This window comes from Gasterosteus aculeatus, chromosome 2, assembly GCF_964276395.1.
Source record: "Gasterosteus aculeatus chromosome 2, fGasAcu3.hap1.1, whole genome shotgun sequence".
Taxonomy (NCBI): domain Eukaryota; kingdom Metazoa; phylum Chordata; class Actinopteri; order Perciformes; family Gasterosteidae; genus Gasterosteus; species Gasterosteus aculeatus.
In genome coordinates this window covers 3,236,043-3,262,349 of record NC_135689.1, presented here as the reverse complement: position 1 = coordinate 3,262,349, position 26,307 = coordinate 3,236,043, and the positions used below count along the sequence as shown (strand labels likewise).

Below are 26,307 nucleotides of genomic sequence, written 5' to 3'. Positions count from 1 at the left end.
TCTTAACGCGGACAGCCGCTTTAATGAGCTATAGATGTACGCGCACGCTGCGAACCCCCCCACTAGCATTTGATGGGAGTGATTTAAAAAAAGGGGGGTGGGGTATTTCCACTTTTAAAGCAAAGAGCACCTGCGGCGTCGGATGGGCCAATCAGGCGGCCTGTTGGTTCACACAACGCAGCGGTTAACATCACTTTGTCCCGCCCATCGTTAAGGACGCCCGGGATCTCACACACACACACACACACACACACACCTCACGTTCTGCTGCTCGACAAAGGACCCCGCGGTGCGTCGCTGGAGCCCGTCTGTCTGCCAGCGTGTGGCTGCTGAGGACATACAAATGAGCCCGGGGAGGGTCCGGGGTGGGGGGGCACAGACAGATGGGAGATATTTGATCAGATGTCGCAGACCTTTACTCATCCTCAGGGAGCCAGAGAATCCCGTTTGTGTCACCAGGTCAGACTGTGGCGAGCGGGATTTCAGTAACAATAAAAAAGGTGAAACTTGTGATTTCCCCAAAAACAACGAATAGATTAACTGTCAATAAAAAGGCAACAAGTAGGGAAAATAAGGCGTATCAAGACGAGATAAGTGACGCGGCACTGATGCAGGAAAATGAATTCATTGGGACGTCTGTGGAGGAAACTTGCAGGTTGGGTGCGTTTGACGGATTCACGGTTCCAAGTAGAAGAGAAGCTACAGCATTTAATTCAGACTGGATCGACAATCTGTACTTCAGTTATTCAGGATAAAGAAATATGCTTCCTGTCTGGCTGCAGGAAGACTCCTTGTCCCTCAAGTGTTGTGAAGAACTACGAGGTGCTGAACGTGAAAAGTAAGAAACTTTAATTGGCAAAAGGCGAAAGCATCTGCACACAAGCAGACAGAGTGGTGCTGAAGCTGCTCAGGTCGGATGGAAAGGCATGAAAAACACAAAGAACGATGAAACCATTTGATCATCACACACACACACACACACTCGTCTCACAGTAAAACTGAATTCCACTAGCTAACATAAATACTATTCTTTGTTCAATACAAAAATATCACACTGATGTCTCTGCAGTGCAACACGAGTCTCCTCCCGGAGTTCAGGTTAAAAAAAACAAAGCATACATTTTCCGAAAGGTCACCAGGTCACATTTGATGACTTCTGCCGGGATAAAAGCTGAATAATGGTTCACATTCCCCAACTGTTTCACATTAATGAATCACACTAGCTGCACGCGTCGTGGCTCAAACTAAACAGTAATGTTAAGTGATTAAATGCCCTGGACAAGAACAAGCCACACCTTTTCTCAGTTAGCTTTGTGCACATTTGAAGGGTTCCTCATATACAAGGAGGACGGTTTCATTTCACAAAAGGTGTCGGCTACAAACGAAACAGAGCGTGTTTTCTGCTCATAAAAAAAAATAAACACTTTCAAGTGAATGTTTTGTGTCATTCATGGACAAGGTTCCTCCTGAAGTACCAAACTTCAAATCACGGACAGTAAGTAGCGAATCAACACAAAAAGCAACGTTGGTTAAAGCACAAACTCGTGGTATTTTTACCCGAAAATAAAAACCAAAATATGTCAGTCTCGTATAAAAGCCATTTCTATGGAAAACCACAACAAAAACACATTTATAAATCGGTTTCCACACAACGAGGGAATAGCCCTGTGAGTATCTCTCTTCGGAAGACGGACCGGGGTGAGAGCACGACTCGGCGAGGCTGACATTTAGCGGTCAGGTCCCGCGGCGTCAGAGGCACGTTCGATATGCATGAATGGCCCGCGCAGAGCTCAGAGCTCCATCAGGACTTGTAGTCTGGAGAGTAGAGGCGCGACCTGGGGCTGCTGTTTGGGTCCGTCCTCGGTATCGTGCGGTTGAAGGAATTCATCACCGGAGAGTTCAGACCTGGAAAAGAGTCGAGACACAACAACATTAACTAGAAATAGGTGGAGGTGCGGCCCGGGTTGGCCTCGGTGACGTAGATTTCCGCCAAACACCCGCTGTATATTTTGATATCAGACATTCACTAAATAACTTCATTAGCAAAAAAAATAAAAAATGGTCCTGACTTGGTCTTTATTCAGTCGTTCCTTTAGTCAGAGTCCTACCTAAGACGGGAGGTGGTGTCCTCTGCATGAAGGCCGGGTGGTACGCCGGCTCCCTCGGGCTGAACACTGAGTGGACGACTGCAGGAGAGAAGGAAAACACATCTCAAGAGCTCGGTATTAAAAACTCCGACGGTGATTTAGAATGGGACCAAAACACACATTCTCAAAGCGTTTGTTTCACTTTGCCATCGCTATGACAACGCTGTATTAGCACTTCCTTCATCCATTAGCGAATGACCCACCGATGATGACGATGGCTGTGGCAGCCAGCAGAGCGAACAAGGTGAAGAACATCATCTGGTAGGAGGTTATGAAGCTGTGCAGGGAGTGGCCCCCCTCAGCGTAAACAACTGGAGAAAGAGCTGCAGAGAGGAGGGGGGGCGGATAATAAGCTGACAAAACCTCTGCAAAGCATCGCTACAAAAAGCAGGTTCCTCTCTGTTCCTTGTCCTGTACCTTTAAGGCGACCACTTTTTATTCAATTAATTGACAGACTTAATTCAAATTTATTCGATTTGTATCATCTTTAATCATGTCGTCAATGCTGTATGAGCGTGACGGGGTTCCTGACCGAGCTTGGCGGCGCGGGGTTCGGCCACTTGGATCAAAGCGACCGGGACGACGAGGCTCTGCCCGCTGGAGGAGCAGCTGATGGAGACGGAGGTGGAGACCGCAGCCTGAGGGTCCACGGCGCTGATGGTGTACTTTGAGAAACTGGGGAAGCCCTGGTGCACCTCCTTCTCTTGGACGGCGATGTTGGCAGAAGCAGACACCACCTAAGAAAGGCGGAGAGGTGTGTTACTCTGGTGCTTCGGGACATTCGTTTGGACGCTCTCCTAGAGGCCTGACCTCGGTGGTGGACAGGGCGGCCGCGGGGCCGTACACGGTGAGCTCCGCCGACGGGTGGAGGTTGGTGAGCAGCAGCTCGGTCTGGTCGGAGTAGAGGCCCGGCTCGATGGGCAGCCGGGCGCTGACCTGTTCCCCGGGGAAGACGCCGCCGCCCTGCAGCCCCGCCCTCACCAGCAGGTCGGACGTGGACGCGCTGAGCACGCGGGTCTGCCGGTCCGTCATCGGCTGCAGGGTTACGGAGCACGAGTACGAGCCTGCGGCGAGAATTCACAGGGGAAGAAGTGACGAGATGATTTATTGATGCGTGCAAGCGGGATGAAAGATGTCCGGAAAAAAAAGAGGTTCCTTCTTTGTGCTCACGGGACGAGTTCTAAGGGATCGGATTCATTATCCTCACCCTTTATTGAGCAGTACACTAAAAACAGAACAAATAAACAAATTCATAATATATGAGCTGCGCGGCTCTCACAGTCCAGTCTCCCGGTGACGAGGTGGTTAGCGATGCGTATAAATTAAAATGAATGTGTTCTTTCTTTAGTTTCAATGCCTAAAACCATCACGTCATAATCCAGTGCTCCCAGTAAGACCGGGGAGGGATCCGTCTCCCTCACACACACACCTCACTGATAAGCCCCCGACTGGGGCAAAGTCCCAAACCCCAAACCAAATTAGAGCAGTGCTCTCAGGCCACCTGAGTCTCCTCAGGTCAATACATCACCTGGACACATTTTATAGTCCCAGCTAAACTCATTCCACGGGCAATGCAGATATTGATTTTGCGCTTGTAAATTGTGTTTTCCTGCCAGTAATGCAGAGCGTACACATTGCACACTGTGCGCCCAGGTTAGCTTTCAAAGTCATTTTATTTTGGGACACTCCTAAAAAGGTTGAAAATGATGTGAATGTCAAACAAGCATTTTTTTTAGTACAGACAGGTAAGAGATGCCAAGATGTGGTTTTAAACCAATACTGATGTATATATGAATCTAAATGTAAAAAAGGCCCAAAGAGCAAAATGACTGAATCCTTTGAATGAACAGGACTGTCAAATGATGTGTAGATGCTCACAGCCTTCATACAAATATAAGCAGGAATGAGATGTTGTTGCGGTTCTTACCAATGCTGCAGTCAAAGCTGGTGTGCGTTTTAAAGACGTCAGTAGCGGGGAAGTCAACGGCATCGCCGGTGAAGCTCACGTGGCAGCTGACAGACGTCTGCGGCTGCAGCCGTGCGATGGCGTCAGTGTGGGCAGAGGAACAGGTTCCTGCACGGCGGAGCACACGATCAGATACGAGACGTCTCCGCTTCATCAGATTCCATCGTTATTATCAAATCAACACAATTAGATCAGTTAAAAGTTGGTGTCAGTCAAACATGAACAGGTCCAAACAGCCAGCCTGCCACTATCCAAAAAGATAAGAAAAATCTGCACAACACCTCTAATCTTGTTGTTTGTGTTTCTAGTTTTCTTTTGATCTTAAGTATTGGATGTGAGCAGTTGCCAGGCAACCACAGGAAATACAGGTCAGCGTGGCAAAGCAACCCAGAACGTAACCGTCCTTAGAAACTGTCCATTGTGGACTTTCCACTTTGCTTTTCCTACAAACAAACACAATGAATCATGTCAGCGCGGCGCTTCGGGGAAGTGGGGGGGGGTCGGCGCTGAGTGGACTTTGTCCCCGTCGGACGGAGACAGACGAGCTGGCGTCCCCCCTCTTTCCAGCCTTTGTGCCGCGCTACGGTGACAGATGGACTTTTTGAAACAAACCCTCCCCTAGAAGTGGGTGAGTTCCGTACCGATGAGGTTGGTCCCCCCCCCTCGGGTCGAGAGCAGGACTTTAGTTTCCTTCCCCATCCTGACGGGTGCAGCCTGCGCCGCGGCCGCCGTCCGCGTCGCTGCGTACACGATCACCTGCAGAACGCACGCGGGGAGAAAACAGCCAATAAGTCCTGAGAGGATTCAGGTGCGAGCTTCAATTAATCACAGTTTAAAGTACGGCGACAACCAACTGTTCACATCAAGAGCTGCAGAGTGTGAAACTAATTGGAAACTGCACTGCTTAATATCACATTACTGCTCCCTTTATCGGGAGTCTTCTCTCACACTAAAAAACAAACAACACACACGTATCATCATCAAGTTCGTTTAGTCAGAACCGCATTAATTCTCATTCTGCCCATATTAAAAATTCAGAGAATAGCAGAAAACGTTCAGCTCAGGAGCAGGGAGGAGCGTGACGGGATGGACGGAGCCAGAATGAATCCTCTGCACACTCCATCACGCCTGACCATCACGCGTGACCGTCATCCGCGGTAACGTCATGCAGACGCATTGGGCAGAAACACGTATGACACACCTCTCTGTACGTTTTCAACACGCCGGGTATCTCGTAGTACACGGTGGCGGTCCCGGAGTCTCTGGCTACCGCGGCACCACTTCTGGCGTCCACCTGCAGGACGCCAGCGGACGAGGAGCTCCAAGTTCCGAGACCACCTACACAGACGGCAAGACGTATAAGGAATACGTCGGCTTTATAATATGTAAATTCTATGAATTGCAGCGTTGGATAAAACACAGATTCTGCTTAATCACATTAAAGAAATAAAACTTTTGACCGCATGGAGATTGTGGAGGAATTAAAAAGCAGAAGAAGTTAACATGCACGCTCCCTCTCACCATCCGGGCTGGTCAGGTGGGCGGCGAAGCAGACCACGTCCCCCACCACCAGTCTGTGGGCCTGATCCGGGTGGATGGCGTGCTCGACAGGGAGCGGAACGTAGTCGGCCACGCCCACGTTTTCGCTGTCCCACACGGCGAGCAGCGTGAGGCCCACGTTGACCGTGCGCACCGTCAGGGTGTGGTTACCGGGCCCGGCCCCCACCTGCACCAGGTCGTCCCTGCAGGTCACAACGCAGGTCACAAATTATTCGATTCGTTGGCGTCAGTCAGATTTGGGTCGAGGGCGCAAAGACTGACGTCATTTATCTCCATTTGACCCCCCCGCTCGTCCCCATGTGTTCCACCACCCAAGACTACAACCATTATTCATTCCAGCTCCTCATTGGTTGCTCCAATGAGATTTACAAACACGAATTCAGCCTATACTATTTGACAGGCTTAAAAAAATAAAATAATAAATAACTTCCCATTCTTAGTTTAGTGCAGCATCCTATAGATTATTTTTTTCCCCTGATAGAAAGTCTGGCTTTGTGCCTCCGTTTCCAAAGAATGGTGCTGCCGGCCTTTTGCTCTGAGGAAATCGGGCCAAACTGCTTCCACCAGAGATGGAGGTGAAATCCAACGTGCTCCTTCTTCAGTCCTGCTCCTACCGGCCCGTTAACACTCGGATCTTTAGGCTTTTTACCCAAAACCATCCGCCAGCACCTGGCGAACGAGGTAATAGAATCTATTGTGCACCCAGAGGAGGGAGTTCCTCATCAGGAGGGCGGCTGTGCTCCGCCTTGCCTCCCGCACCACCCATCCATCCATTTAACACTCACTCGGGTGGAAACGACTCCATCGGAAATGAGGTTGGAGGAACAGCCCAGTAAATTAATGTGCTGCCTGCCGTGTCCTCAACTACCCCTGTTGTTCTCTACAGATATTAATACAAACAACCGACGATATGCTTGATTACGTGTTGTGTGTGACATACTCGTATACGCAGTACCAGTCACATTCCATCATTCAATAAGTGCACGTTAACAGACCTGTTTGTGGAGAACGTGAGGTGGGAGTTGGAGCTGTGAAGAGCTTCTCCCGTGCTGGCGTGGAAGTGCACAGTGAAGGTGAGCACTATGCCCAGCGGTAAGGCTTTCAGGCTGTCCCTGCTGTGTGTGTGCAGCGCTGGGCTGGTACTGAAGCGCACGTAGGACACAGGTACCACCTGGGGAACGGAGGGAGGAGTCACACTCAGATGGATATCAGAATATGCTTTATACATTTTCATTAGGCCTGAAACGTATAGAAAAGAGTGTTTTTAGGGCCAAACATTCATTAAAACAATTTATTGGACTATAGCTATGAGGGCAAAAGGCAGAAAATGAAAAACTCACCTTCAAAGCGAGGATGAGAGTTTGATTGACACCGAAGGTCTCCTGCGAGGTGATCAGCAGGGAGGAGATGCCAGTGAGGGAGCCGGAGAAGAGGAAGCCCTTATCGTCCACTTGAGCGGTGACAACCTGGTCCGGGCATTCCAGTATCTGGTAAGAGAGGACGCCTGCACCGTCCCTGGTGGACACAGTGAGACACACGATGGAATCTAGTTCGTCTCAGCTACAAGTTCCAAGTCACCGTCTGCGATGAATCTTATCGCACAAATCCACGTGCTTTTAGAGCAGCGCGCAGGCAGTTGTTACTCACCTGCTGGTTTGGAGTTTGAGGGCCGAGTTCGGAGCCATCAGTAACTCCCCGGCCTCGACTTCGGGGTTAAGCATGTGCAGCTTGTCATAGACCTTTGAGGAAAGCAAAAACGTTGAAGCTTAAAATAAGAAGGAGGGCTGTAACCATTCATTGGTGTTTATGAGACGCGGTGCATCATGTGGTCTAAAAACCGCAGATACTCCAAAGCTCAGCAGCTTAAACTCCAGCTTTCTCCTTTGAGAAAAGCAGCTGACGGGACACCGTCGTGTTAAGCTCCTTGGTTCACAAAAGTGGCCTTTTCTTAAATATCTGCACATACGGCATCATTAACTCTGGTGCGGAGGACAGAGGGACACACGTTTTACAGAGATCCTTTTTGGCGACGCCACAGTGCTGTACCTGGATCTGGATCTCATCCGTGAGCTCCTGTAGATTCTCCAGCAGCTGCCCGGCATCGGGGTCAGTGACTCTGAGCACCACCTTCAGCCCCGTGCGCCCTCTCGTTCTGCCGGTCACCCTCATGCCAAAGTTGTGCTCGGACTGAAGCTCCACGTTAGCCTGAAGGAGACGGGCACCATTGTGACGAGGGCAGAAATGGCAGCAGCAAATCAAATGAAAAAGGGCAGCAGTGATGAGGAAGCAAGGACGAGGCGGAGGCTGACAAGGAAGCAGAGACGAGGCAGATTCTGTTTGTGTTTAATCATAATGCGATGCCGGGACAGCACTTTTAAATCAATCTGGTAAAAGGATCAGAGGGACAGCAGGGGACAAAAATAGAAACGGCTCAGTGGCAGAAACCGCATTGGATATGAAATGAAACCTTCATGTGCAGGGTACCTCAATGTGTCTTGGCTGGACATCTATAATGTCTCTCTTGGTTGTGGACCAGGTGAAGGTGAGGCCGGGCACGGCATTGCCAAAGGAGAAGGGCGTTTGACTATTAGTCAGACCCATCACGTATACAGGCATCTGGAAAAGAAAACGAGAAGGCGGTCACTGAGAACAATATGAACCAATTCACTGTTTTACAGTTAATCGCAATGCTGAAAAATAATCCCTGGATTTGGGGTCATTTTCAAAATGTAGCTTTTCTACAAACGGATCCTACCTGAGCCTTTGTCTTCATTCTCGTGATGGGCGCTCTGATTCGAATGCCCATCAATCGCACAACCTCGACTTCCACTTGATCCTGCGGACACGCGATGAGAGCCGCGATGTTGTTGTAAAATCTAACAGCGACATACTCGTCCGTAACACCGCACACACGCGCACACACGCACACACACGCGCGCACTCACTCACCTGAGACACGACGACGAGTTTCCCGCTCTCGGCATCAACAGCCTGCACCAGCCCGGTCACAGTGACATTACCGACGGTGGCCCCCCTGACGTGGCCGATGCCATTAACGGAAGCTATTTCCTCGTTGGAAATAGAGAAAAGGATATTGGACTGAGGCTGGGGGCCACCTTCAGACGTGATCTGTTACGGACAGTGGGAACAAAAAAAGAAAGAGCTTGAGAGAAAGAAACGGGGAAAACCAGGCCTTGAATACGAGGGATGTTAACCAACTGAAAGGCGAGACAACAGCTTTCGCGTGTGAAGATTAGAAAATGGGTATCAGACACGAGTAATGTGCAGTGCATTAGGAGGCCTCTTGGCTGGATGGTAAATGCTCTCAAATTAACGCACAAGTTGGAGAACAAAAGGCAAGCTGGGTGTTCAAACCAAGTGCCTTTAGGCTAAAATTATCTCTAAAATTAGGGCTCTTTTGGAAGATGAACTCTTCTGGCGCGACGAACTGAGACCAGCTGTTTCCAGACAAAGCTGAAGCATCAATATTATACATACTTGCATCATTGCTCCAATTAGCAGGGTGATTTTCTTTGGGATGAGCTTGAAGGGTGGAAATACCTTGAAGTGAAAAGAAAAGGTTAAACCAACTGTGCGACACACATGCAAGAGTCAAACTTATTGACTTGAATTTACATTGAAGCACTTTGCACTGAAGTGTTTTACCTCAATCTGCTGAGGTGTAGAGGCAATTTTTCTTCCATTTTTATCCACTACAACAGCTGATAGAGTGGTCTGACCAATAGAAGCACCTTTCACCACAAAAACAGCCGTATCTATTTCAGCGGACTCCGATAATGATCTGCAAGAGTAAATCAATAGAGAGACATTTAGGATTGAACACAAAGTTTTGTGACTTCCTCAACAAGCACTAAAGTAGATACTCACTTCAGAGAGACGATTCCAGAGGCCGCCTTGAGTTTAAGATTCATGAAGCGGAAGTAGCTGGCTGGGAAAGGCTTCCTATTATCGTCCAAGACTCGGACATAAGCTCTTACAGACTTGCCGATCTCCACCTGCAATACAGATGAGCGGCGTCATCCATCAGGGGAAACAGTCCTTTAGGTTCACAGGCGGGGCAAAGCTAATGAGGGCAATTCAAGACTGGCTTTTATAACGATTGGGACGGGGTTGGGCTGTAAGAAGACGGAATGTGTAATACTTATAATAGGGATTATCCAATCAATCCATGGAGGGGGGGGGGGGACTCACCTTGTCAACGACTCTCACGTAAACCTCCAGGATGTCAGAAACGTGCACTGTGGCCTTGGCAGGTGCTGGGAACGCCAGACAAAGGTCATGAACCATCACTTTCACCTCCCCTGGGTGAAGAGGAGACACCTGGGTACACGGAGCAAATCAAAGGGTCGATCATGGGAGAATATTTGAGCAGTGGTTTCCTTTAATCCATAATCCTCACGGCTTTATGGATCAAAGAACACCGGTATGGATTTACTCAAAGTCCTTAGCATGTTGTTCAATATCATAATTGTGTATTCTAATGAACGACTCCATTCAGTCCAGAACAGTTTGGAAGTATTGAAAGGTGGAGACATTTATGGTAATTAAAAAATAAATGTGCTTGAAATAACTGGGGAGAATCAAAGTTAAATGTAAATAATCAAAGACAGACGATGTCGTAAACGGTACAGATTAAAAAGCCACTTGGGATATTGGGCTGATAAAAACGAAATCCACCTATTTAGTTAAATACATAGTGTAAAATGTGTCATGTGGTAGCCAGCAAGCAAGTTAAATTATGGATTAAAAGTACTTTGAAAGTGTAACACCCTGTGAACAAATTAAAAAATATCTAATAACTATTTTACAATAAGGAATAACAAGAAACAAATCCAAACCACTTAACTAGCATTTGCTCCAACACCATTTACCCACAAATAACTTCACTATTCAGATACCCATTTTTATTGAAAATAGGAAAAAAGTGAAATGTTCCAACCATTCACGACCTCAGTCCAGCTGTTCCGTCTTACCTGAGCTGTTGCTTGGGCCTCCTGGAACACCACATTCGCGATCCCTCTCACACTGGCGTTGACAAAGAAGTGCCCGGATCCTTCTCGCAGGGCCAAGTTTGCCTGCAAAACGAAATACAATGAATGCCTCGTGTCACAAGTGTGAGTGAAATACTAATATATATATATATATATATATAAAAAAAACATATTGCTGGGAGAAAACGGTCCCAGTCATTTGCCTCACATGAGACATCAGTGACCTCTGACCACACTCACTCTTTAAAATCCCCTCACACAGGTCACTAGCTGTTATTTAACCCCCACACCTCCCACAACTATCCTATATGTCAGAGGATTAGGAGGGAGGCCCACTGAGGGAGGAGGGAAATAAGACTCCACTGTGCCGTTTGAAATCATTGCATGTTACCGGGGGGATTCAACTCATTTGCATTTCTGTTCTTCTTGGGCAGAAAGAGTACATAATATACTTTGATGAATTATTAAATGCGCTTTTAGAAAAGCAACCCACGAACAGACTGTCCTTACCCGCACATCCGGGTGGTTGTATATGGTGACTACGTTGGGAGAAACCGTCACGTCTTCGACCAACAGGAGCTCCAGAGTGGCCGAGACGGGGCTCAAGTTGTCATACTGTTGAAAACAAATGTTATGGTTATGAATATTCCCCCTACATGAAATAAAAGTGAAAACGTGTATTTAAAGCTCAGATCTTCCTTCAACTCAATTAAAAAAACATTCATCCGAGTGGAAGCAAAATGTTCACAGAACAACATTATACGGATACTTTAAATAACATTGGGAATGAAAAGCGATGGCGCTGTGTTACTGGTCGGGTCACTTACTGGACCGGGTACTTTGGCTGCTGCGAGGTGGGAAAGCTGGTAACGCACAGCGGTCACTGTGATGGCAGCGACCCCCGTCTGATGATGGACGAGAACCGTCTGGCGCCCTGCAAACAAACCGCAATTAAAACAAAACGGCCAATACAAACTTTTTGTCACCACTAATCTATGGACACAGACGGCAAAGACAAAAAGCTCCGTTCCCAGTAATAGCTGAAAGAATAATTCCCCGGCCGCCTCCGCCGTTGTAGAATGAAATCCCGCCACAGCTTCGTCCGCCTCGCTGCTTTGCAAAAGTCTCGAACAAAAAGAGTTCAGCCGAGAACCCGCTGTTCTCTAAACACACACGAGCAGGGAGGTTTACCGTGAAGCTTTTTCTGTTTGTTGTCGTCCTCCATCAGCTGCAGCTCCATGGGCAGAGCGGGTTCAACGCTGGCCAGCGACGCGCTGCTCGACTCCCACAGGACGCTCAGAGAGCTGAAGTTGTCAAACTTCCTTCCTTGTTGATCAAAAGCAGCCAAATCCAAAACGGGATTACGGTAATTTGAAACGGGTACCTGAAACAAGGTGGTGAGAGGAGTTCATTTTACAAAAAGTCAGGCTTCAAAAAAAACCCATTAATAATTATCATTAAGGATACGACACAATCATTTTAGAAAAGCTGAGGGGTGTTAGTATTATACAAGTTATTTTGTAAGATCTTCAAATGTCTCCTTTTAGAAGCAAACAGATATAAAAATTATTTCAAAAATTAGTGTCAAAAATGAGCAGAATTCACCCAGCGATGGAGTCGCCTTTTAGCGGCCAGGCGAGTAACTCGCATTCACCTCTAGCCGCTTGTTGACCGCCTACGTACCACTTGTTTGTTCTGCTGCAGCAGCGGGCAGGCCAGGTCCAGCTGCGGGCTGGAGTAAACCGGCACCACGGTGAGGCGGGACGGGGGGGCACACACAAACTGGACCACCGCCGGCTCCACGGCGGGGTACGGATTGGTCACACTGGCCTTGTTTCCCACCATCACCTCCAGCACCTGGAGAACAGCGAAAAGGGTTAAAGCAGGACGGAGACAAACCACAGCCGGAAACTATTGGGAGGACGAGCATGATGAACAGTCACACAGCGCGGACACGATCATCCAGAACCATCGGTGGGCTGCGAAAACTCTTGAGCGGTGTAGGAAAAGAAACCGTATAATTTTTCAGCATCCAGCATGAACAATTGAAGAGAAAAATTGTCTAAGAGTATAAAGACAATACATTGTTAAAAATGATTGTTATTCTTAGTGCCATTATGATACTAAGCATTTAGTAAAATAACAAATAACAGGCTCCCGTGGATCTTTTCCTGGTGTTACTTTATGTAAACAACTGACAAAATATCACAGTAGTGCGAAAGGGATCATTTATCTTGTGCCTTGTTGGCAATTTCCCCCAAATAATGCACATAAAGAGTCATTTTAAACAACGGGCAAAACAAAAAACATCCAGAGCAAAATGTTGTAAGCGGAGTTGTTAATGCAACATGTTGGCGCCGTTCTGTTCAACCCAGCGTGGTTCCGGTGGGTCTCACCTGCTCTCCCAGGGCCCGGCAGGTTGCTCTGACCCAGTGCTGGTTGTAGTTGTGAGATGAGGGGCTGGTCAGAGTGAGGCTCACGCTGGCCTCATCCTCTGCTCTCAGGCTGCAGAAGAACTTTGAGGGCTCTAAAACCCACGGCCGCGGTCCGCCCTCAAACAGCATGTCTTTGGACGACCCCAGAGTTACCACGGCAACAGACGCGGGGTCGATCGCCTGCCAAACAACAACAAGTCTAATTAGGAAATGCAGAACTTACAATTTACAGAATAAAATGCCTTTACAAATCTCGACTGACTAAAATGTAAAAACTCAGAACTTTGGTGAGAGAAATGTCACTGAGGGAAAGCAAAGGGAAAGATATCTTAATTAAAAACTGACAAAGCAGGTATTCATGTTACTCAGCTAGGCCATTCTAGTGTTAAGAGGAGCTTAACTGGGGAGACGTTAAGTATGAAATATTGCGGATTACAGCTGAACAAAACAACCTTTAGTTGCCAAGGAAAAACAAGCGAGGAAACTAAAATGTCTGCACTATTTTCAATCAAACGGTGCGATTCCACTATAAAGACATGCCCTCAAAAGGGGAGCGTCACACAGCACGTTGCTGCACTGATGCCCTGAATATAGAATGAAGGAAACCACAGCTATGGGTGGATCAGGACTGACAGAATGCCTCGTGATCGAAGATGTGGTCACCTCATCATAATACACGTCATCACTTCTCCACCACAAGAGGTGAAGTCATTTTCCTGGAGCACAGGTGTAGAAAACACATCAGAGTACAACGCTCAATTAAAATGCAAAGAGGAACCCGGGAGGAGTAGGTTCTAAATACCTGCTGATGATCGCATTTCAGCCTCTATTGTAAGGAGAGGCTGCGTGTATGAACGTGCGCGTGTGTGTACGAGGGAGTTTGTTTCCTTCAAAGAAAGAAAGCTAATTGGTGCGCTGAAAGAATAAAAAGAAAACCACAACAAAGACTTGAGGAAAAGTTTAAGATAATTACACCCTGCAGACTGAACAGGAAAAATGTGTAAGAATTGTACTGAATAAGCAGCTGGAAGAAACTATCCAGAAGGAAATGAATTCTGGGGCACCTCAAGAAATACGCAGTTGATTTGTCTGAAAAGTTCCAGATGAGCGAGGCGGCGGCGAGGAATCGGCTCACCCTGAGAGGAAGATACGCTGCAATGGTGATCTTGACACTGAGATGAATGTTGCCGTGGGTGTAGCTCACGGTCAGCACGGTGTAGCCGGGGGCCAGGGCCTTGGCCCTCACCCCACTGCAGTGCTCCTGGCCAGGAGCCAGCCTCCCTGGGGGGGGGGGGCGGAGGAAGGCGAGTAAAGAGAGCAGTTTGGACAATGTACAGATAGTTCCAATTGTTCGCCCGGGGGTGCTCGTCTATCTTCCCTTCTCAAACCACAAGCGAGTACACAGCGGCCGTATTATGTGTCCCAGGCTGCTCTTCTGATCAATAATACAAGATTCCAGGATTAAAAACTGTACATCTTGCTAACAGAAGAACTTTGAAAGAGATAAATGTTGCAGTGACTACCTGAAATCCGTACAAATGGTTTCAGAGGGAGATGGAGAGCATAAACACATTAATACACATTTGTCTAAAGGAGAATACAGGGTTCTTCCACCATTTCAAAAGTAACATTTAATGCTTTTAAAGACCCTTTTAAGACCTCAAAAAATATAATTTAAGACCCCAAAATGTCAATTTCTTTGGAATACGCAATTTATTGCCTCCTACAATGGAAATCCAAACTTTTTTAACGCACACTTGTTACAGCCGACTGAGAGGTGGCGTCTGAACTTGTAACGTCGTTAAGTCGTGCTGCAAACAATGCAGGGATTAACCTGGCCCCGCTATGGCTAGCTGCTGCAACGCATCGCTGGTGCTTTCATGTGCGACTCGACGGCTTTGAGCCCCGTGGTCCCTAATGAAAAGGTCATTTTGCATAGTTTACACATTGCCTCATTGTTGTTTTCAATTGGCGCCAACCACCTCCTAAATGCATCCTCTTCCATCCACTTGTCGTTAAATTTGCACTTCCCCATCTTCTTTGCATTTTCAACCTCACATCGACAGCCGCGTAGTGGCGACACGCAGCCTGACGTCAGCGTCTGTAAACAGCTATTTAATTGCGGAGACTCATTTCGCACAATACTGAATTAATCAACTACAAGATGTTTTACGATGCGCCACTGTGCTTTCTCGTCGCCATTAAGCGCAAAAAATTATATCTACAGCAACTTTACGTGAAATTTAAGACAATTTAAGACCTTAATTACGCAAATTTTAATTGAAGACATTGAGACTTTTTAAGGACCCGCGGGAACCCTGGAATATATTTTTGGATTCATCATTTCTACAATTCTTCTTCTGTTATAGGAAATTGTAGAGAAGGAGAATCAAATATATATTTTTTAGAACAGACAACCACACAATAAACATCTCAGTAGAAGGAAGTTACACAAAAAGCCCACAACATGTTCAACAGGCCAACAGGCGTGATTAGTCACAACTCACATTGATTAACACTAAACGGAGGGATCAATGAATGAGCATCCACTGTAATTACATGATTAGAACCTATGAGGCCCCCCCACACACCCCCTCTCCAATATGTGTGATAACAGTAGACCAGCTGCTACACAACATTGTCTCCATCCCAACACTCACCGTCGAGCAGCTGGAAGACGCCGGGGTTCTCCTCCTCGACCTGCAGGTCAAACTGGGAGCAGTCACTCAACATGACCCGCTCCGTCCCCACCTCCTCCAGGTGGCCGAATATCCTGAGGGGCAGATCCAGGACCAGGCCCACCATGGCCTCCACCGGGGAGGGGGCAAAGTCCATGGCCACGGGCTCGACGACGTACACCTGAGAGGGGAAACCAAAGAGGAAAGGTGTGACTGGGAATCCTCCCAAAATGGTGCAAGCTCAGATGATTACGGGTCACATTCTTATGTCTTCATGATTAATAATAATGCAGTCGAGAGATCATTTATTAGACATTGTGATCTCAATTAGCTTAAAAGAATAAAGAAGGAACGATGGAAGAAGTAGAAGTGCACCAAAGAGTTGGCACCTTGTTGCAAGACGCTTGTGTGTTTGTATGAAACGGCACTGCCAGGTGATAAGCCGATTAAGGAAATGGATTATGGCTTTTGAAATTAAGAAACACGGTCCAGAACACCGGATAGAAGCTTAAGTTACCACACTTTTCAGTCAATAGCACATAGCTTTGGCAAAAAATAAACCTTGAGATTTAATCTCCTTAAATCCCGCCGAGGTATTGCTGTGATCACTTTGAGAGTTTCAATGTCTCAAAGACCGTAAAGTAAGTCCCTTAACAACAAACAAAAACTGAAAACCTTTTCATGAACAGGCGTGTTGTTGCTTTTCCAGGTCAACCTACCTTCATCTGGCCAAAGTGGAGCGAGTTGCGTAGATCGTGAGCGTAAACGACGCTGACGCCGATGTCACTCACGGTCGTCATCACTCCCTTCACGGTCACCGTGGCCACGGCGGTGTTGGACGAAGACCAGCTGAAGTTTCCACTCCCTCCGGTCGCCTGCCACGAGCAACAGGAAACAGAGGAGAACAAAGAAACGTCGTTCATTTAGAACGTTGGGCAAAAGCACAAATAACAACAATCGCTGAAAACACATTAGAACGGTGTAAAAGGCCCAACAACAGCTTCAGAGCCATTCGGGTCCCTTATGAAAAGGATTAATCACCTGTATTGTGTACTGATAAGCTCCAACTTTGGGCTGCCATGGAAACGTCAGAATACTGGGATTGAGGACTATAGGATTATAGATTTCCACGTCCTGTTCATTGTGGACTGGGTTGGCGAGTGCGTGAATCCTTCCAGTCTGAAACAGAGCAGAGGCCGCAGGGGACGATCAAGCTCGCTCCACTGAGGTGGAAAGAACGCGTGTGTGGGGAGGGGGGGGTGTAAAAAGAACACTGATGCCAATTCAGACTGAAAAAAGGTCAAAGTTCCAAGTAAAACGCACGTCATCCACAACGGCTGTTAGGGTGGCGTCGATCAGAGTCAGGCCTTCTTTGAGCGCTTTCACGCGATGATACGATCCATTCCGAGACGACTCCAGGTGCTGCAGGTACTCCAACGGGAAGCCCGTGTCAATGCGGACATTCTGCAACACCAAAGGCAGATTTTTAAACAACCTTTGTATGACTGGAGACGGAAGCAGACTCGGGAGTCATTTTATAACGTTGGTTAAGATGTGTTCGTACGTCAACTGCGGCGGTTCTCTCGTAAATGGTTTGAAATATCAAATAATAATAAAACTCATTACACTCACGTCAGAAACGTAAACCTTGTTGCCAGATTTATCGAAGACCTCGATGAGGACGTCGTAAACTCTTCCTTTCTCCAGAACCCAGCTGTCGCCCGGGAAGATTTTAAAACCTACAGAAATGACAATGAAAGCAGAGGTTGGCCTACATATCTGTAAAGACACACACTATGAAACACGTCCATCTTGTTTTCAATGGTGGGAGCAAGGCACAGACCTAAGTAGCCCGGTTCCACCACATACAGAGTGCTGTTGGGAAGGCGAGACACTCCTTGCATCCGAAGGCCTGAGGAGATGCTGCTCAGGAAAGTTGCCATGGTAACACTTGTTGACACTGACATATCTAAACCTTCCTACATGACTCCTCAGCTTCAAACAAATGAAGAAACAAAAAAAGACTTGCAGTCTTCCCTGCAGTTCTTATAAGTATATTCTGAGCTTTACTGCAAAATTGCCTGAAATCACATCTGAGGGCACGTTTTTATTACTATGAAAATCTACAAGGAACTACAATACTGAAGCGTGTTAGCACACCTTCTAAATAGGTGTTAGTTAGATGACTGATCATATAGAGGGAACATAAACAGTTTATTTCTCCCCTTAAAGTGATTCAAATCAAATGAGCTTATTTGGGAAAATAAAAAAAGGAAGAGACATTAAGCAAAGTAGTCGCATTTCCGCTCTAAAAACGGTTTTACCAAACGACTCGATGAGGGACAACCCTGGTCCCGCCACAGAATAACATGTGGAATATGCCAATAACAGCGACTCGTCATGAGGATACTCTTGTGATCCAGCACCACGTTGATGTGTCCGAGCTGAATTGCCGTCACCGTGGAGATGCGTTGATCCAGACGGGCCACGGCGACGTCCGGGTTTCCGTTGGCGCCGATGGCGCCATTCTGAACGTGCAGTTTGTACTGATCACAGGGCATGGAGAGCTCTGGACAAACAACACGGGAGTCAAACGGAGGCTCGAGTGTTACGGGCTGCGAGTTCCACAGCAGCGGTTGTGAAATAAGGGGTTCAACTCCTCAGTAAACCGAGCCGGACCTGTGATCGTGCCCTGTCGTATCTTCAGGACTTTGTATCGGATGGAAGTTCCCGCCAGCAAGTAGACGTCGTAGGCCGGACTCAGCAGGATGTTCTCTAGAATCAAGAGTCTCACTTCCGCAGCACCCACATCCTGTGGCACACGCACCATGGTTACCGAACAACACAGCTTCAGCTTCCCGCCTTAACAAGCCAGTGTTATACAAGTGTACGTAAAAAATGCAAGCAGCTCAGCTTTTATACAATGATATAGGCCAAGAGATAACAAGGAGATAAGACTGCTGTGACGTTCACACACGGGGCAGGAAGGACTCATTACAAAACAATACAATCTTTTGCTATTTTAGACGCCTGCATCTCGGTACAGAGGTCACACTACAACAACCACAAGAAGTACTACAAGTATTCTTCTCCTCTGAGACCGTCTATGACTGCAGCAACAAAGTGGATCATTATACTTGCTTACCTTATACAATGGCTCTTCTATTTTGGCCTTCAGCTTAGCATGTCCGGTTTTTTGTCCCGATACCAAAATAATGTCGCCCTGTTTCCCAACACGCTCCATTTCTGATATGTATCCAGGGGGCGTGTAGGTGGATTCGGAGAATTTAAGTACCCTTGAGTAGAGAAAAGAGACGTGTAAGAGAATATGTTTGTGAATCTACTCCATATGGCACAAAATATTATTTAATTTCAAAGAGCAAAGCAAAGAGGCAAAAAAGTATGTTCACACTACTTTGGTTTGCTGTCAGCTTTTTGACCCTCAGTCGACTTTGTCTGCAGATTCAGCATAAAGGCGCCTACCGTAATGAATTGTAAGAGTCGGAGAATCCATTTACATCCACGTCTTTCACTAAGCTCCAGTCGAACACCAGACCGGCGAGGGTGCTGAAGGTGTTTCCTGCAACATAAAAAGGGACAAAGGGTCAGACCTGCTCTTTCTCCAACTCCCAGCTTTAAACCTCACCACATGGCTACGTGAGCATTGGGGAGGAGCAGAACATATTTGCATGGACCTTTCCCCTTGTGTTACACGGCTGAGGTCGCTATGCTTGGATGTATAAAGGATTGGGAGCAGAATTGTCTGAGAGCTCCTGGCAGTAAAATGAGCTGCAACAAAACCACACAGCGTTTTATTACAGGATGGTTGCCGTCCTTTTGCAGTTTACTCCATCTGAAGAATCCCAAATGCACACGGCAAACTAAAACAAAAACCCCAGGGCCCCCGGGGCCATCATCAGAAGGAATCAGGCTGTAAAAGCGTGTCTGCCTTGAATGGAACCAGTCAAACAGAACAAACACAGCCACCTCACAGGAGCAGCTTGAGGACAAATGCAGGCGGGAGCCCGCTCAGTCATCCCTCCGAGAACTCTTCAGAGCAGCAAATGAACAATGCAGCATCGAGTAACATGGCAGGTGGTGAGGAGAATTATTCTTATATATCAATTCACCAGCAGCATATAGTGACAATGAGTGCAGCCTGTGGAAAGTCAATATGCGTCACCTTCAGAGTCCAGTGCATGAATCTTCAGTGCCAGCGGTGAGTCCTCAAGATGGAGCTCTCTGGTGGTCGACACTATCTGGATCTCACTGATGATGTCGACAATGGCGTCACACCGCAGTACAAGTCCTGTAACTGCAAATTAAATGGGGGGGGGGGGGGCATTATATACAAAGTATCACAATATTGGACTTTCGGCAAAAACAAATGGCTCAGTTGTTAATGAGCAATCGTAATTATTGTTGATGCACGTAGCATGACAACGGAGATTTTAGCTAAAAGCCTCTAATCTGGAAATGGCAACAGAGAGAGAGCTCTAAACCGTTCTCTGCTGCACCCAAAGTCAAAACCAAATCTTGCGGTTTTCCTTGTCCGCTAAGTGGGCTGTTGCATGAGTGATGGATTATATCACGTTACGTTTTGCTAGACAGGTGGAGCGAGTCGCCTCTTTTGTAGTCTGAATAAACAGTGTTAGTTTGTTTTTTACTTTACAAACAAGACATTCAAAATGTTGGTGGCCAATGTCTGCGATTGTTCGCAGTTGTTGTGGTCATTGGCGACTGGCCAACATTGCCGCGGGCAACAGAGGACGGCATTACACAATATAAAATAAAGTGTTGTGCAACAGAACGGGACTGGCAACTCAAAAACAAATTATGTGTAGAGATGGACAGAAAGATATGAGCACCTGGCAAAACCACTTCTATGGTAATTCCCACGACATTTGGTTTCTCCAGAACCACATGCCATGATGCAACACACGCACACATGTTTAAGGGTTACTGATAAAGGTTCACTTTCGCACCGTCTGGATTATAGGGCCAAACTGTCCACCTGTAAGTGACTAATCTGTACATTGATCAACCAAATAGTACAGAAACACCTCAAACGTGTGCAATAACTGTTATGATACTTAAAATTTATATAATATATTTTTTTAAATAAAATATATTATATATTATAGGTTCCATTCATATATATATATAAATTATATTATATATATATATTTTATAAGATACCTGTCCATATTATTTAATATTGTTGATTCTTCTTTTTATTTTAATAATGCTATGAATAACCGTTTTACCCCCTTTGCCACTGTCATTTCGTAAATGTTCCCAATGCGGGACCAATGAATGATTCTCTTATTTCATCTCAGAACTGCATCTGTTCCTCTTCTGAACCATTGACATTTTCAAAATGGCATTCAGAAAATGTACAACTGTACCTATGTACCCGTGTTTCCTAAGCGGGTTTTTTTTAAATCCCACCAACTAACACCACTATTTACCAACGTCCTCGGCCAGGATGATGCTGGTCAGCCTGGAGGGATGCGTGGACAGCGCCTGCAGGACGGCTCTGCGGGAGCAGCCTCGGTCGCTCCCTTCCTCCACAGCCTGGATGCTTGCGACCTCTGGCCTGGTGGAGGACCTGGATCAAAAGAAGACAACAACACAAACGTATTAGTAATGGAAATAAGTGTAGTGTTCTTGTGCTGATCATCTGGGGGATTTAAGGTGGAATAACATGGGTTTGCAGGAGTTCAGCTTTATTGTAAAGATGCATGTACTGCGAGGTGGACACAGGGAATGAAACCCTCAGAAATCCAGTGGCCGGTTGTTTTCGGATCGCCACGAGTGGCCCATGTGGCCTCGGTTCTACTCACCATCTGTAGCAGCCTTCTGTGATCTCCAGCGGGAAGTTAATTTTTGTGCCTCTGGCGAGCGGCAGCAGCACTTTGGGGGTGTTCAGTTTCGGCGAGCCGTCGACTCGAATGACGGTTATTAATAACAGCAGAGCCGAGGATACGCGTTTAAGCGAAATCATTTCCGTTTCATGAGGCCCGCGGAGATTTACTTGTCAGCGGTTACGGCGGTCGAATGAATGGGCGCTAAGTTTCTCTACTGTTAGCTAAACTTTCTCCCTCCGTCCCATCCAGTGCGGCTATTCGCGCGGCGGCGTTGGGGTCGCGGCTCGGAGAAGGACGTGTGGCCGAGCTAACATCGCTAGCGAAGCTATTTTCAAACCGCTTCCTGCTCGGTTTCGGTGTGTGTCAGTGGATAACGGCCAGCGCGCACATGACGATAACGGTTAAGCTAGCGTTACAATCTAAGCTAACGTTACTTCCCCCCCTCCTTTCTGCTCCCTCACTTTTTTTAATCAACGCAGATACTTTGAAACGAACAGAGACAATTAATACACGTCTCTCTTCTTATATTATTGCATACAATTCGCAAACAACAACTTAAACGCTGACATTTACAAATACCCGCCATTAACTTAATAATTGGACTTTCAGTGAGCATGCCGGGAGGAGAGTAAACGTCACAGGCAGGAGTGGATGACGCGGACGGTGACGCTGTTTCTTAAAGGAACAGTGTGTCGTTTGTTTTCTCCGACAAGTGACTGAAATGAAATGGATTTGAATAAAATGAACTGACCCCAGAGGCCATTGTTTTAAATGTTTGATTATGGCATTTTTTTATTTTTATTTAATATGCACCAATAAACCAAATTGACTTAAATAACGTGAAATTAAATTAATATTTGTAATTATTTAAATCAGCATTGGGCTTTTATTTACACAATGATGGCAAGATATGCAGGCTACACAACAGAATTCTGTTTGTGGATCCCCAGATACTGTCAACCAGCAGCCATTGGCACACCGCAATTTATCCATCCATATCTTTTCTGCGTACCCTATAGCTACTTGTGGGGAACCCTTATGCCACCACCCAGATCAACAACTATGTCACTTACTACACATAGACCATCCGATTCAACCCAAAAGGCCTCTTAAATTCATTCAGTGTTCATTCTACAATGAACACCAACTTAACTACCAATTCATTCAGCTTAGTGTGGCGTTTTATAGACGTTAATTTCCTGCCCCGCTGCTGCTCTGCTTAGTGGAGGAAGAATAAATGCACATCGTTTAGAAGTTGGCTACCACATGTATTGGTATAGTTTCTGTATGGAAGGAGGGATTTTTTGTTTCTTTGTGTTAAATGATATCTTACTCAGACTAAGCAGCAGACACAGAAACCATCTTTAACGTCTTGGTTGCCAGTCATTCTTGGATTGCATTCTTTGGATGCACACGCAGCTTGACTGTCTTGCTCTCCAGCATTTAGTGAGGAACGTGCAATATATTCCTTTTCACCTCCAGGTGTCACTGACTGCTATACTCGTATATTTATTTCTCCAAGACACGAGTAGAAGCCAAGATTATTAAACTAGAAGTGAGTAAAAAAAATGCCCTCAGTGTCCTTAAAATATTGGCATATTCAACAGACTAACACTGGTTGAAAAGACTGGTGACGAAAACGAAGATGTTTTTAATAATTTATCCAAGAGAGCAACTCTGAGAACATCCAAAAACCAAATCACCCCTTTTTGACTGTGTGTGAGATCATTTTCTGGAGCTCGAATTGGTCCCAAGATGCAACATTAATTGTTAACAGAATGTTAATTGTACATTCAGAGTTCGTTTGGCTGCATTATTTCTTATCCATCCTCTCATCGGCTTTGAAGTTGACTCCTGGTCTGCGGCTCTCGTTTTTTTAGACTTGGTGAGATAAACAGCTTGATTAGGAAATACACTGTGGTAATGCTGCTTTGTGCCAAAGTGCACTTATTATCTGAGTCAGACTGTGTTAGCCATGAAAACTCATCACTAACTCGTGCTTTGTTCCAATTGTCTTTAATGGAAACCACACAGTTGCAACGGCAGTAACCTAAACGTATGACATATTGAGCCGTGCATTGAACATTTAGAGCAGAATGGTCCAAATGCGACAACTTAAATAGACTTTCTTTGGCTATTTTGGGTTGAAACACGATGACGTAACCATTCCTCTGGGCGATGATGGCGGTTGAAAATGAAACCTGAGAAGCCAGCACAACTTTTAGTCATTTGTGGAGGCTTCAGTCCTACATTTAGTTCCTCCTTTGTAGCTGATCCATTGGCACTGCACCTACAATTTGTGTTTTAATGATTTAATCTCTGAGAAAATAGAAAAGAATACTTGATACCGCGCTGTGTGTCTCTAGCACTGCACACGGAGGCCCGTGTCTAGACAAACACAAAGTGGCCTGAACTCATTCAAAGGGAAAGGGGTGCTGGGACGTCTTCTTCCTTGGATGAATCCTTGAGTCCAAATCTACCAGTTCAGCCGGGGAACAGATGACGACGTTGTCATATAGTTGTACTCAATGGCAGTGTTCTCAGCTGGTGCCCCCACGAATGTACTCGGTTGGGAGGGGGGGGGGGGGGTTTGTTACTTCTTCAAACAGTTTTGGAAATGCACGCCATCGTCAACTGAAGGTGTGAGGGGCAGTAAAAACCGTCTGCAGGGAGGGAAAATATAAGGTGTTGCCATTTAGTGGAATCCGCTCGGGCCTTCGGGAGCAATTTTGTGTGTTCCAAGAAATGTAAAAAAAAAAAAATAATGACAAGGAGGCGGGACTGAAATGATGTCGTTCGACGCTACGTGTGTGATGGGACTCCAGAGGGTTTTGGCTATGCAGTTTTTCTCCGCAATATGACAAATTCATGCATCGAAGAAGTGAATGTTAACGTCTTGCACCTTTTCACTTTCAGTTCACCCTGCAGCAGCTCTGCAGAGTTCGGCTTTTACTGTCGAATCCCTTCGCACAGTCTTTACTGCATGCTGTAAATTCCCGCGCCCTCTCCACGGTGTGGGCTTTAGGAGGATGCAGCTGAGTGGGTTTGCTTCTGCAGCTCTTTGCATTCATGGTCATGGACAATGGAGGTGTAATCTCGGCAAAGTGCTTCCTCGTGCCTCACATTAACAATATTCAAAGTACTTTTTACTCTCAACCCTAAATAGGTGTGTTTCTTGTTGAAATTCACTCAATCAAGCCAAATTATATCAGAAAGTAGTTTATGACTCTGAGCTACTGATATTCCAGCTCATTCAAACGTGTTAAGTGTTCGATGCAGAAGTGAGCTGAGCCGCATGGCTGTTGCATGCTGAGCTGCAGACATATCGTTTAACTACAGCCTGGAAAGTCTTTACAACACACAGGTGGGGAGTCACTTTCGCCACATTACATTTAGCCCCTAATTTCCCGTGGCGTAGCCCCCCCCCCCCACGGAGCTCACATTAAAGACTTCCTCTCTTTACTCCATCTTGGACCTGCATTAGTGAGTTGATGGAGAACATATTTGACGACGGTAAAATAAAGCTACGACGTTTGTTTGCCACATGCGACGTTGCTGCGAGGCGCCTTGTATTTTTCCGTAATTCCCACCTGATGCTGTAATGGAGCGATCCATCAATTTAGATCACACAAAAGCTCTGTGGCTTAACAAAAGCTTAAACAAGGACTACGAGGCCCTCCCACCTGTTTAAACAAAAGCAGAAGATCAGGACAATATCTCACACGGCGGACAGATAACATTAACTCCCGCTGCATTAAGGGGCCCGAGGTGACCATGATGTCACCGTCACTGGCATCGGTTGAAATGAAAAAAACCCTAAAAGATTATTAATCGTCGGAAGAAGTGAGGCAACGGTGACTTCACTCTCCTCAGAGGAATAAATAATAAACACGGCGTATTAAACTTCAAACCTTTATTTGGTATTAGTGTGAAACGGAGTGCCCATTAGGCCGCATCATTACGAGGCAGGGTTGCAGTCAGTGGGCTTTGGCAATTAGTGGTGGCATAAGTCACCATTCAAACATGCATGAATGAGAAATTACAACAGTGTGGGGTGCAATTACCTTCTACCAAATCACGGCGTGTCAGATGACATTATCTCGCGGGCCGAGAGACGTTACTGGACTGAGGCTTTCCGGCCCCAGAAGAGCGGGGAGAGGTCAACTACTGTGGGAGGAACAGGTCATCGGGTCCCTGACTGCGACATGAGGACATTGCTCAGGAGTCCAGGGGGCCTCAAACAATCTCAATACAGAAGGCGTTTAAGGACTCATTCATTTCTAACCGTGTATTTTGGTCGCAGAGATTATTTTTCCCGTGAGTGTCCATGAGAAATGGGTCTTATGTGACCGTGTAAAATATCTGTGGGACAAAGTAAAGCTTGGTTTTGTTTGATGGTGCGTTCAGGGACACTTAGCTCATGTCCCGGTTATCAATGAACATATAAGCACTTTTTCGGCATGTCGGTGTGTAACGAAGGGCGATAACATTTAAAACCAGAGCGGATAAATCATTACAGCTGGTTGGTTGCGTATCTATATTTAAATATACGTCATCAATCAACAATACTGAAAGGAATAGTCATTCTAAACTTCCTTTGTGGATTAAATATAAGAATTAATTTAATCGGGAAAGACGT

General features: G+C 46.3%; 1 protein-coding gene across 1 annotated transcript; it reads right to left on the bottom strand.

The window, feature by feature from the left end:
- Positions 1–826: 826 nt before the first annotated feature.
- On the bottom strand, positions 827–22,333 carry nup210 (nucleoporin 210). The gene is made up of 40 exons (XM_040193688.2): positions 21,645–22,333; positions 21,270–21,409; positions 19,982–20,113; positions 19,282–19,378; positions 18,944–19,094; positions 18,478–18,610; positions 18,209–18,367; positions 17,642–17,710; positions 17,431–17,537; positions 17,122–17,262; positions 16,840–16,977; positions 16,518–16,673; positions 15,781–15,979; positions 14,256–14,401; positions 13,082–13,300; positions 12,369–12,542; positions 11,877–12,069; positions 11,513–11,619; positions 11,196–11,300; positions 10,668–10,769; positions 9,886–10,014; positions 9,562–9,689; positions 9,340–9,475; positions 9,172–9,234; positions 8,623–8,802; positions 8,429–8,509; positions 8,158–8,289; positions 7,720–7,878; positions 7,321–7,412; positions 7,014–7,188; positions 6,669–6,844; positions 5,635–5,855; positions 5,315–5,451; positions 4,755–4,869; positions 4,075–4,221; positions 2,958–3,211; positions 2,680–2,884; positions 2,351–2,470; positions 2,109–2,186; positions 827–1,905 (listed from the first exon to the last, which is right to left on the bottom strand). The coding sequence occupies exons 1-40, from the start codon at positions 21,803–21,805 to the stop codon at positions 1,802–1,804; spliced, it is 5,661 nt and encodes a 1,886-aa protein (XP_040049622.2). The 5' UTR covers positions 21,806–22,333; the 3' UTR covers positions 827–1,801.
- Between the last annotated feature and the right edge of the window lie 3,974 nt (positions 22,334–26,307).

Excerpts from the sequence above, each read along its gene's own strand:
- nup210 (XM_040193688.2), bottom strand. The coding sequence starts at position 21,805 with ATGATTTCGCTTAAACGCGTATCCTCGGCTCTGCTGTTATTAATAACC. Across the intron at positions 18,611-18,943 it reads TAGAAGAGCCATTGTATAAG|GATGTGGGTGCTGCGGAAGT; the intron begins GTAAGCAAGTAT and ends CGTGTGCCACAG. Across the intron at positions 15,980-16,517 it reads TCCACTTTGGCCAGATGAAG|GTGTACGTCGTCGAGCCCGT; the intron begins GTAGGTTGACCT and ends TTCCCCTCTCAG.